The sequence below is a fragment of the Nipponia nippon genome, unplaced genomic scaffold (assembly GCF_047370975.1).
Source record: "Nipponia nippon isolate SJK-2023a ecotype South Korea unplaced genomic scaffold, ASM4737097v1 scaffold_4, whole genome shotgun sequence".
Lineage (NCBI taxonomy): Eukaryota > Metazoa > Chordata > Aves > Pelecaniformes > Threskiornithidae > Nipponia > Nipponia nippon.
Window position 1 is genome coordinate 92,655,666 of NW_028262358.1, and position 13,620 is coordinate 92,669,285.

The 13,620-nt window shown below is 38.8% G+C and overlaps 1 protein-coding gene across 2 annotated transcripts in view; it reads right to left on the bottom strand.

Annotated features, from left to right (window-relative positions):
* The window catches only part of KCNQ5 (potassium voltage-gated channel subfamily Q member 5), a 300,365-nt gene that overhangs the window by 71,481 nt on the left and 215,264 nt on the right, over positions 1-13,620 (bottom strand). For both annotated transcript variants that reach the window (XM_087776374.1, XM_087776375.1), the window contains exon 3: positions 4,233-4,359. In XM_087776374.1, coding sequence (XP_087632500.1) covers positions 4,233-4,359 — 127 coding nt within the window. The remainder of the gene's footprint in view (positions 1-4,232; positions 4,360-13,620) is intronic.

The following is a 13,620-nucleotide window of genomic DNA, read 5'->3' on the forward strand; positions in this document are numbered from 1 at the left end:
CACTGGGCTGGACCACCAGGAAGTCTAGTTGCCCTGGATAAATCTTATATTACCAGAAGTGGGCTCAAATTTAAGGTGAAAAAATTCTGAAATAGGAGTTTCAAACCCCAAATTTAAATCTAGAAGTTGCATAAAGTTTAGGCACTAAAATTCACTGTTTCCAGCATTTGAAGGGAAGTGTGCTCACATGCTCTTCATTTGCTCTTGCCCTTGCTGGGCTTCCTCACGCAGGAGTCCCAAAGTCTCCTACAGAGTCAGTGGAGAGAAAGAAGTTCCTCTGAAAGCCTAGCAGACTTCAGACATGCAGGTGAGACTGGCAGGATCTCACTCTTCTGACCCACAGCTTGTCGTTTATTATTCCTCATTATTTTTATAATATGCCACTGCATGGGAGCTGCCCTCACAGAGTGGGATTTCATTATGATGGTAAAACCTTTCATACGCATAGGACAGTTTAATTTTGTCAGGTCACATGCAACCATCTAGGAGGCCCCTTGCCAGAGAAAGAACAATGGACTCTTCATTTATTTCAGTGTCCCTGAACGGCTTCACAGGGAGGGTATGCGATACTTTCTTCCCAGTTAGCAGACATGTCCTCTTTTATTTCAGGGATCTTCAGGGAGGATGGCTCCTCCTGAGGCACAGGCAGGCACAGAGTTCTTCCCTGGCGTTGGCGTCCCTGGCCCCTTGAGGCAGCAGTTAGGAGATGTGGTGCTGGATTGCTACTCTTCTGCACAGTATAACACAACAACATTGCTCTGCAGTGCTAACAGCCAAGCTTCAGACTGATATGCCCAGGAAATTCAGGATTTCCAGAAGTAAATACATCTTTAAGTACCTTAAGTACCCGGAAGGGTATGTTGGTATGCCCTTTACATTACGTACACAAGCTCATATACAACCAGAGAAAATAAGGGATGGCAGATAACTCCTGACATGGAACAAAATACAAATCAAGGTTTAATACTACACTATTATTCCTATTTTCACAGAAATAAGCAAGGGTACAAAACTGTCAAATAATTTGATAGATATCATTACTAACCTGGTAGCACACAGCGATGCTTGATGAACTAATTTGTCAGAGTAGTGACACTGTAGGCACACTAATGTAAGCACAGAGCTTTGGCCCTGAATAAATTTTTTCTGGTTATTAGGTTATTAATGAAAAAAAATAAAGGCTGTCTGAATATGACCCTTGAGGCAATCCTCAAATTTATTATTTCTAGCTCTTAGGCCATTCCCCTATGTGATTTGTGTTTGATCACAAAAATAATCAGAGAACAGATCTGCTGGAGATATATAGCAAATTTAATTAATAGTAAACAGATGAAGTCTTCTAAAATATTGTTCCACTGTAACAATAAGCAGAAAGAATAACTGAATGGATGTGTAAGTAAATAATTAAACAGACACATGAGAAGTAATAAGGCGAAACTGGCCATGTGCTTTTAAGGAGACCTCAGCACTGAGTTCACTCAGTTCCCCCTGAAGCCATCCTTTCTCCAGGCTGAACAAGCCCAGGTCCCTCAGCCTCTCCTCGCAGGGCAAATGCTCCAGCACTGATCATCTTGGTGTCCTTCACTGAGCTCACTCGTTTATTGATGTCTTTCATTTATGGTGTTGGAGGGGGCAAATGGGGTGCAGTATCTTAGATGTGGTCTAATGAGTGCCAAGTAAAGGGAGATAATCATATGTCTTCATCTATTGATGGTGCTCTAGCTAATACAGCCCATTGGCCTTTGCTGCTAGGGAACACTTTGCTATGACTGCAAAGCCAAGGTGTCAGGCAAATAGTTACTTTATGTAGCAAGAGCTGCAAGATGACTTGCTAAAGGTTATTCCTCAAAAGATCAAATCTGGAGATGCTGAACATCAGAAACTCCCTTCAGGGATGCTAAAGTCCAGAAATGGACAAAAATCAATCAGCAGCAGAAGAGAGACACAGAATAATTAATGGCAAGAAATTCAAGCTACTGGTTTAGTTTCCAGAAGCTGCGCTAGTAGCTGTACAGTGTTTTGCAGAACAAAGTTTCCTTTTCATCCAGTGAACCATCATAGGAAGAAATTCACAAGCAAAAGACTGTTGGCTACTAATTAATTCTGCCTGCAAGTGATGGAGTTGCAAGGGCAACAGAGAATATGCTTTGAAGGCTAGAGATTGCCTACATGAACATAGGTGCAACAAGAAAAGCAGGTGAACTCCAGAGAAAGGAGGAAAAACCACGATCAAGTGAAGTAAACCCCGACACTCACCGAGGCCCGTGCCAGGAGACCTGCCTGAACTATTTCACAAAGAGTAGGAGGGTAGCTGCGAGCTGTTTAAAGGAAAGGGGGAAAATCTACTTCAGTCACCCCATGATAACATGAAAAGTTTTGGACAAGGAAGAACCCCTCTTCACTTTTGCTGGGAATTAACACCTCAGACTGAAGATAATCACTGGCAGAAAACTCACCAGTTGAATGGAGACAGGAAAAGGAGGAGAAATGAAAGCTGAATTGAACAAACTGCTAGTGTTCCCACACCACAGCATTTGGGAGAGCAGCAAACCACTCTGGGATGTCAAATGCTTCTAGTAAGTTCAACGTCTTTGAAGATTTTTATGTTTCTAGTAAGTTCTAAATGGCTGAAGTACGTTAATTTTACTAAATTAACAGTCTGCTGCTTTCTTATGATTGTGTGCTGGCAACACCTGACTACTGCAAAGTTTCAGGTGCACCGCAAAATCTTGGAATAATGGTAAGTCTGGTTAAGGAGGGTAGCTGTGTTGATGCCAGGGAGAGTGAATGTCTGAATTTCTAGCTTTCCCTTGACAGGTGGCTGGTAAAGGCTGGGAAGATTTTTAAATTTTCTTTCTACTTTCCTTTCGGTCAGTCGTGGGAACCTTGGGGCTGGACAGGGTGGGGTAAGGTACTTATCCACCTCCCCTGCTGCCTGAACAAAACAACTGCCAATCCCAATACATCCTGCTCCCCCACAGTGACATACAGTAACATAGATGGGGTGATTCTTTCTGAGGGGGAGACAGTCTGCGATGCCTTTCCACCTACTCATGCACCTCTTGCTAAAGCCCCTTTCTCCATTGGAGGAATTCCGCAGTGGGAGAAGGTGTGGATTTACCAGGGAATAAGGCAGAAGTCAAAAGCTTGCTTTACACATTAGCCCTAACAAGTGCACTGGTCTGCGATGCCACAGGACACTGCATAACTGTTTTTTAGACCAGGATTGCATTCATCTACATGACAATATTGTTATTCACTGTTTACACTGAGACCTGTGTGTAACTGCTATAAGTGTGTGACTCTGTGATAGCTGCTCTATAGATGCATGGGAGAATGTGTTTCCTGCCCCAATCGATCTATAAATTAATTTAAGACACAAGCAGATGAAATTAAAGGCTAGAGAGAGGAAGGAGGTTGAGAAAGAAGTTGGGACATTGATATCCTGAAGTTCCACAGATGTCCTGTAAAAAACATTTGCTCCAAAACATTAGTAAAAAAAGCAATTATCAGATTAATTTGGTTAGCCATCCTTGATTTCTACCTTTATTGGGAAACTGTTTTCCTGAAGGTTCTTTTTAAAAATAGGGTTTTGACTGGTTGTGGGCTTATTCACCATTTTCAGAGAGAATTTCTAGAGCAAAGAAGGGGAGGAAGAGTTTCTTGAAATAGTTGTAGAAGTATGCTATATCCTATGCCAGACTCACTGGCAGAGCAGATACCTGGACTGTCATGCAGAGAGCAGCAATGCAGGAAGCAGCAGTGTTGTCAGAAGACATTTCTAGGTAGGTTTTCAAACTTATTGCAGTGTACACGTCTGATCACAGAGGTTAAATAAAGAAAGCACAATGTATGCACATATGTTCATGGCATGTATGCCTGTATATACAAGATTTCTAATATTCATGCTCCTTAAATGCATACAGCTCTCATAATTTTCAAGGAGATTAGCTCTCAGTCCCTCATTCTTCCAATATACATGCCAGCAGTATGACATGCATAGGAAGATGTCTTTTGGAGAACGTAAGAAAAGTAGGATGACTGGTATTTAGGGACTTTGTGATTTTATATCTAGAAAAGCTTTGGGCAGGTGACAGGTGACACACAGCTATTCTGGATTTACACCTGGTTGCTGCAAACAGAGTCTGATTCCATTAGTTTTCATTCAAAAGCAAAACAGAAGGGGGGGCTTTTATTTTTATCTTAAAATAAACTAGAGCTGGGACACTCACCTATTACACAGAATGGTTTCCTTGCAAAGCGCAGTCTTCCTTGCCATCCTCGGTATCGACAACAGCATCCAGCAGACCAGATACGAATGATAAATTCCAAACCAAAGACAACAATCATGACAAATTCCTAGAAACGGAAAATAAGAAAAATGTCTGTTACAGATAACCAACACTGAAGCATCAGGAAACTTATGACCACTGTGTGTGTCTACCAGTACTCCTTGAGCACATGAAGATCCCAAGCCAAACTTGGGACCCTGTTCCCCAGGATGGCTGCACATCTACACACAAAACACAGTCCCCAAAGCTTCCTGGTGAGGGGTCCAAATCTAATCTGAATAACATTAAATATCTGATAAGATCAGCTACTAACTATGAAATATTGAAGGACTGAATCATTCTCAAAAAATACCAAAGCAAAATATTCAGTGACTTTGGATATTGAAAATCAGACCACAGGTAATTTAGACAGCTAGTGAAGAATATATGTTATATATCCACATCCATAAAATTAGTTCTTAGTTTGAAGGCTGAATGCTTTGGTAGATATATTCTCATTGTAGTAATATACAGGTGAAGTGATTAAGATGATGCAGAAACATTTAGGAAATCAATTTGTTCCTAGAAGGAGGTTAAGATACATGCAAGTGTAATTACATAGAATGGGTACGTGACTGTTTGTAAGACAGTAAATGAATGTTCATACTAGGCATAACTTTCCTTGGACAACTCGTGAATGAAAGCATTTAAAAATCTCACCTCGTTTGTCTGGCTTGCTTTTCTTTTGCATTGGAACTTTCTTTAAGATTATCTATTTCAATAGCATCAACTTGTATTTATGCAGCTTTTATTGGAAGAAATTTTTCAGTACAGCAGTGAGGTCAGCAGAGTTGCAGCAATAGAGCTTGGAGCACAATTCAGCTCCGTATCTTAAGGAAATCTGAATCCCTATAATATGCAGTACCTACACACTGGTATGAAATTATAAATTTAATTTAGATTCTCTTCTGGAATGCCATCATAAAGTTATAGGCTTTGAAATGATAAAATAAAAAATTGTGTGTTAACCAAAAGAAGGAGAAAAGTACTTGAAGGAACATCTTAAGCCTTCTTAACTTCTTAATCCTCATCAAGAAGAAGAGGATGAAAGTTGTATTTTATTTGGCAGCTGAATGTATTTCCATGTCCAGGAGAAAGCTGTTCCTTGTCAGCCAATTAACTTGTTATTTCTACAGGATGAAGACTAGTGTGGTACTGGTGACAAAACACTGCAAATAAATTAGAGGAATAGTTGCAAGGGTATGGTTGATACAATATTGACTTTTTCCCAATTAAGAGTTTTCATGTTTTTAGTTGGTGAGACCCTACAACTCTGGAAGCCAATAAGGCTGTAAATATCACATATGTCAATTTGGCCATTAATTTACCTGAACAAATGTAATGTAATGTTGCTTTACTAGCTTGTGATCACTGGCAGTACATTGAAACATTGTGAATTTAATTTGCTTTTGCTGTCGTAGAACAATTTGAAAAAATAGTATTCCTTCCTAAAACATGTCAGCTTGTATAACTACATCATATTGAAAGATGTTTTAGAACCTTCTTCAGTGTCTTCCTTTCCAGTTTTGTAAATCCCATATTGAATGCCTAAATCACAAAAGCAGAATGAGATCCCTTTGCTAAAACGTGGCTAAAGAAAATGTCATAATTTTGTTAGAAAAGAACACATGGAAAAATGAGTGTGACTGTTTAAGGTTTTCTTTTTATTCATTTGACTGCAAGAAACTTCAGCTTAATTCCATGGACAGAGTTATTGCACAACTTTAGAAAGGATTATGTGCAAAATTGAAAAACTTCTCCATATAGTAACAATAATTCTTAATAGTTGGCTACCATGTGGTACATTTCCTTGTGGGAAATTCTGTATAGGCCAAGAATAAAATGGACAAGAAGCCAACTGGAAAAAAGGAAGAATATGTATTTTTGTTATTTAACTACCACTTTTATAGTGGTAGTTAAATCATGAATTGTCAAATCTGGTTTACACATCGTTAGATGATGTCTCTGAATTTATGGGGGTTGATGGCAGGCATCCAGGTCATTTGACATCTGATTCTCCTAATGAACTTTCTTCTTTGGGGCAGGGTAAGAGATACCAAAGAAGAGGATACCAGCAAAGCATGAAACATTCTTTCTTTCCAATAAAATCTTTTCCTTGTTAAAATCTAATCACATTTCATTTGACTAAAGTTTGTCAGTTCCCTGGAAAACATACTGTATGTACAGATGCATGAGAAACACCTCCTGCTTTGTAAGTATGCTGAAATTGTCACAGGCATCTTACAGGATCTGATCCACACACGCAGAAGCATGTCCTCTGTCACACTCTAGACCTCAGTAGGCACTCCGAAGCAGAACTGGCAAGAACAGAAAGTACTTAATGATTCTGGAATGACTAGTCTACAGCTTCAATTCAGTTAAATTAGTATCACAAAACTGCTGGTAGAAGTTGAAAAGAGGTAATATTTTTTGGTAGTTTACTATTCTGGTTGCTACTAGCACTCTGCAGTTTTGTATTCACCATCTGTACTACCATTAGCAATTACTATTTGCTACGCTTGCTCAGCTATACAAAGATGAAAAAAGCCATTTTGTGCTGAAAGCACGTGTTTGAGAGTCTCTTGTACTACATGGTGTACTCGTCTCAGAGGCAGAAATCCTATTTGTCTCTCACACACAAATGCATATACAAGTACTACAAAGAGAAACTTCATGGAGATATATCTATTCTGAGAGAGAAAAAGAGCAAAAGGGTGTTTTATCAAAAATGTTTTTTCGAGGGTGGGGTAAGAGTATAAGATTTTTCATGGAGAAACATTGTGAAACATCTTTGTTCATTCCTTGAGAAAAATAGTTACCATTTCTAGCAACATCATGAACTTATGCCTGGTGATATTCTCTCAAAATTAACTGAGGTTTCTGCTACTTAAGTAAATTTTAACAGCTGCTGTAGTTGTAGTAAGTGAGCTCAAATACAGTAAATATGGCTCTCTGCACTGGAATGCTAAACCAACTGCTGATTTTAAAAATACTATATATGATTTTCTTCCACACATACCAAATTTGTGGAGGTTTTAAAATACAGTAAAAGCTTTAATAACATAAAAGACATTGAACAAAGTGGAGATGGGGTTTCATGCTTATTGTTGCACTTTCTAAAATAGCAATGTTTCAAAATGATCCTTATATCCTGGCCACTTCTACTTCCTCAAAGAACAACTGATTTTGAAGGGAATACATATCATCATGAATAAAGTCTAAAGGAAAATGATTTTCCTAGAAAATGTGAACGCATTGAAACAGAAATTCTTCCTAGTAGTATATATGACAGTTTTGTTGTATTTTGGATTAGTCCAGGTTGAAACCAGAGAGAAACAAAGAATCCCACACCACTGCGAAAAAAGTAATGTTTTAGTAATCAGTGCACTCAGTCACAATGTAAAGTCAAATCTCTGGCAAGGTTAATGTAGGCCAGGGAATGACATTATTTTTTCCTATGGCAGCTGCACAGTCACGAGGTTCTTGGTTTTCCATGGACAAAAATTGGAAGGACACATCCCAAACAAGATCAGGATATTTTTTTTAAATTTCGTTTGGAATGGCTTATTACAAAATTAAGCATAAATCTAGGCTTTTAAATAATTTGGTTTTTGTTCCTTAGCAATTGAAACAGAAGATCAGAATATAATTGGAAAGGCATGTGATGGAATAAATCATTAGACCTCATATGATTTGTAAGGTTGATGTAGAAATGATGCATTCCAAGTATCTCTGTCTTATGTATAATATGATGGAACCTCATTAATTTTGGATTACGTATAGATATTAATAACAACATTTGCATCAGAATGGGAAAATCCTGCACTGTTGATAAATTCAGCAAGGCTGAATTTGAACTCATGAGCAAGTTTAGATTTACTGGAAACCTAACCCTTCCCTTCCTAGGTAGAGCAGGGATGCCCTGGCCTTTGCCATTTCTTCGTTTTCCCCTATCTTGTCATCCTTTTGCAATCACAGCTGCATCTGACCTTGCACCACAGTTACCACAATCTGTAACTTTTTTTGATATTTAAGCTCACAGTTAGCCCCCCCCAGTAACTGCTATGGCAGATGCATTGGTAGTTCGGACAGTAGAAAGTCTTTCTTCCTTGTCAAAGCACAGTTCATTCAGACTGATGTCATTCTGAAATGTTTCTGCAGTTCCAGTTGTCACAGGGAACTATGCATATGTGGGAGAAGCAAGGCTGAAACACATGGGCTTAAAAAATTCAGTTGTTTTTGGCATAAGGAGCACAGGTGCCAGTGTGCTCCTGAAGTTTTTTACATCTGCATGTGCCTTGGTTGCTCTGCCACTGGAACAATGAGAGTCACACAAATGACAGGAAAGGAAAATAAGAGGTCATCCAGAGCAAGGTTTCTATTAACAGGCAGTCCTGGAGGACTCTAATGAACAGGGCTGATAATTAATTAAATCAAGCATACTTTGTACAATCCAGCTACGATGAGCACTTTTTTTCTTTTTTTTTTTTTTTTCCTATCTAATTAGGATACAAGTGATGATTTATTGAAATTGTTTACATTAACATGCTTCTCAGGTAGTTTTTAATGATAAGGATTTCCCTGAGCATAACATTATAACAGCAAAAAACTGTTTTATCATAGCTTTCTTGTTCATTAACATAACTGCTTATTAAAACTTAAAATAATTTGCTGCTGCTGAAATTAGGTGCCTTGGTTGTAGACCGTCATTTCTGGGATTTAGAACAATTTTCGAGATGAGACAATGAGCAAAGTTGAGCACTCTGTGCTGTTCTTCTAGGATGCTCCTGGTTATTTTGCAATGCGTAAATGAGCTGAGGTTCGGATATGAGAAATCTGTCCACAAGACAATGGCTCTACTGTTATTTTAATTATATTTCTTGCATGGAAATTGTGTTGTTAAGTATTCTAAAGACTAGCGAACTAGGACAACAGAGCTGCAGACTGATGTAAAGAGCTGCCTGCCTTGAGCTCATAGGAGAACTGGGTCTACAAGTGACATTGTCAGAAGCCCGGGAAATGGACTAGAACAAATCAAATTAAACCCCTGAAATAAGCTTTAATAAGGCCACAAGTGTTTCCCTACTAAAGACAACATCTCTGCAGTGTAGCTGCACTGCAGATGCTCATCTGGTGTAAATCAGCACAGACTCACTACAGTGGCACAACAGCAGGAATAGGAGGAGCAATGTCATCTAATAGAGCTCAGGAAGTGCCCTCTCTTCCCTAAAAACTCAAAAACAGGGAAGTCCACTGTTTCCAAATCAGTTGGAAAAGAGGGAGAACAAACATGTTCTCATTCTTTAATTTACGGCTGACTGGTTTAAGAATGTCACCAGCTGCTAAAATCTCTTTATGGTGACACATGATGAATAGTTGATACTAGTCAAATAGCAATGCTTTGTTATTCATCGTCAAAGAGGATGCGATTGTTTTCTCATTCGGTTAAAGCAAGAACATAACACTCAGCTTCTGCATCCCTCTCCCAAACAAAAAAACCCTTTACTGCATCAAAGTACTGAGCACCAGAGTTGGGCCCTACACTTTAAACAAGTACTATCGGGATGTGAGGGGAAGCACAACACTAGTCTGCTTCAGAGAAACCTGAGGAAGGTTTGAGCTTTAAATATTTGTGATGCAGAAGCTGGTGGAGGACTAGCGACACTTCTGTTATGCTGGCCAGTTTCCAGATTAAAATCAGCAGATATGAATATGTGCACACTTTGTTGTTCAAAATAATAGTAGAATTTGAATACCCATTTGTATTATTCCTGATTCAGCATTAGAAGGGGAGATCTTTGATCTAAACAGCTAACAAGTACATCTACATGTGCATATATACACTTAAGGAACTAATGTTTTAATTCTTTCCAACTGCAGTGGGAGAGGCGGCCATAAATCTGAAAATATAACCCAGAATAGACCCTATTAGTGGCATATAAATCACAACCAGAGCCTTCAGTTCAGCTCCCAGTGCAATACACAATAAGCATGAAATGAAATTTATGCACCTTTTTGTCATTTATCAGTTTTATAATGAATGTGATGCTTTTACTACACTTACTTTTCCAAATTATGATTAAGATTTCCCATGTTGATTCTACGTTAATAGAGGATTGAGAAATCAGTTCTGTGCCTTTTAATCTAATACGCAGCTACAAGTCTATTGATATTATATTAAAATCCCAGTGATATGCTTAGTTTTAATTAGCCACATGTTATATAGGACTTCTGCTATCCAACTCCCTTTTAGCTTTTTGTGTTTATTACTTGAAATGGCACCTATCAGTCATGTTTCTTTATTCATTTACAACAGAAAAAAGCCCAGAATTTTTATGTCAAGTGAACCCAGTTTTGAATCAGACAGTAAAAGCACGCACCAGAATTAGGTAGCTGCCATTTAATTATGGTTTTCATCATCTCTTACAGAGTAAATACAAATATTTACCATATCAGACCCAATGCATGATTCCTAGCACTGAAATGGTGCTAACCTTCCTCAGCATCCATGAAGCCTCCCCAGATCAGCAAACCCACTTCACACCACCACCACGGACTGGTCGCTGAGGATCTGCTGGTGCCACAGGAATGAGTGCCACACAGGTGTTCTGGGCAGCTGTGCTCCTGGCTGCTGGCCATCACGGTTACTGCGATTACCATGTCAGTGCACGTGTGGGCAAACACATCCCCAAACTCCTTTTGGCTGTTGGATTTTGGTGGATGTGGTTCTTCTAAGAAGACCCTGGTGATCGCTGAAAACCCTTTTTCAAATTGGGAAAATGGCAATGGGAGATGTTGACTTCACCACCTATCCTGTCTGTCCTGCTCTTCCCAAGATAGAGCATCACCCTTAAACATGGCTATTTCCAGTCCCTCCCATTTACGCTCACTGCTTTGTGCCAGATCATTTTTTTGTGTCAGGTACAACTACATTTCTGAGAGAATTCCCGAAAGAAGACGGTAGCCATAAAACTCACACGATAGAATAATATCCTACTTTCCAAGTATTTTTGTATCCTGCTTTGTGCTTGTTCACATTTTCTTTCTCTGTAGTGAGATCTCAGCAGTAAATGGTCTCATTTTGATTTTAAAATTATACACATATTGAAAACAATGAAGCTCTGTACAGCTGTACCCAGGCCTTTGCATTTCCTTTGTGATTTCTTCATGCATTTTTTTCTGCTGTAGTCACGTTTCTGATGTCACATGTTACAGGCAGACGTTCAAGCACATGTCTGTGTAGCAACACAGCTCCCAAATCTTCCTCTTGAAATGTTTGTGAAGAATTTGATATCCTTTGCTGTGTCCAAAAGAAATGCAGAATGGGTGCCAGAGCCAGTACAGACTCTGAATCCTTTCATGCTCTGGCATCCATGTTAATTTTGTATTGATGCAAGGGGTTTAGCCTAATTGTTACAGCCAAACACATGTATGTGAATTAACTGATAACATTTGACATGGTGTATAGCAGAGCGGGATGGGATAGTTATTCTTTTATTTTTTGGTCTTAGCATGTTTGTTGTTGTTAAATCCTAGAGAGTCTGCAAATTATATTTGCTATTTTCTTTTTTTAAAGTGATTTCTTCTTGCAGTTTCCCAGTTCACAAAGCTTATTCACAGAGCTTCCCTAGGAGTACATCAATGCATGTTTTGACCACTGGGAGACCTATGAGCATCTGGGATAATATGCACTGAAATGTTTCCAGTACCAAACATGTTCAGAAAGCAACTTTAAGAAAGTGTTTCCTGACAATTGGTAAATTTTGGCAAAATGGACTTGGAAGACACTTTACCCAAACTGCCATAATCCTGCTTATGCATTCAGTTTCTTGAAGATATTAACTTCTGTCATCTCACCAAATATTTCTGTTACTTGAACAAGTCTTTGGTTACAATAGTTTTATTGAGTTCCTTAGGTTGAGTGACAACGTTGACTTGGTTCCCTCTTTTCAGTCCAATAACTAGACTTTGAGAGCCGGTACACCAAGTCTTGTGTTTTACAAATTATGCCATTTGCTGAATGTTTTGCAGCTTTTCCTATTATCTTTTTTCAAGGCTTATGGAATTTTGGTCTCTTGGAAAAAGAAAAGAACAAACCCCTTCCACATCCTCTCAAAAACATACATATATCTTTGTGAGACATTCATTTCCTGTGATCATATCTTCATATGGTGCAATCAGCCAATTCCTGTCTGGTTCTGATTTGATACCAAAGTTGTTATTCTGTCCATGACATACACCCTTTCCTTAGGCACCTTGTGGAAGCCTGTAAGTTTAAAATGACCAGTACTTACTTTGCTAATTCATCTTTGTAGCACACCCACAGTTCAGAGTCTGCAGGACTGGACTTCGTTTCAATGTGTGTCTGTGTATTTACTATTACCCACACTTGAAACTCCCTTTGGATTTTGGTATTATAGCTATGTCTGCTCCAGGTTCTTATCTATATTTTTGATATTTGTCTGCATTTTGATATCTATTTGCTTGACTTCACAGTTTTTATACTGAATCTTGTGAACAGATTTCTTCTCTCACTTGAGGAAAGTTCACATTTTGACTGTAGTAAGCTATGTCTTTGCATGCTTTGTCACATCTGTGCAAAATGACTCAGTAGATTATGGTTTCTGTATGTTACTCAGATGGTGGGTGTTCCCTAGGTTTCCAAGCAGCTTTCATATCACTGATGTTCTGCCTTTTTCGCCATTCTTTTCCTTTTGTAATTTAGTGTTTTGTAGACTTTTCCCTTACATATTATTTATAACCATGTACTTTGGCTTTCCTCTGGAGACATATTCTGCATTTCCATTTGGCAAATCAATATTTCCCTAACAAGGGTCAGGTCTGAATTTCTGATAGAGAGTTTGATATCTATCCGTTTTTACTGTTGCAATCTAAACAGTTTGTTGCCTGTTGTAAGGAGGTGGTTCATGCTCTCCATATAACAAGTTTGGATTCTTATCAAACTCTCGTGTGAAGCCAATAAAATTCAATACTCCAGTGTCTAGCAGAAACTATTACAAATCTACATCTATGGAAAATGTTACACTTATGACTTGGAAGTGGTTTCCCATGCTACCTTGTTATCACTTAAGCTGGTAAAACAAGAAGGAAGACATGTCATGTTGTGTGCAAGTTGTGTGCAAGGAGTGTTGCTCTTCTGTTCCTTAAAGGAGGTCAAGGACAGCTGGTTTGGTCCTTTAGCACAATGTGCTGATTAGCCTGAAAGGAGAAGTGCTTCTCTCTCCTCAAAGAATTATATCCCTATTAATCTGAATCCTGACAGCCTACC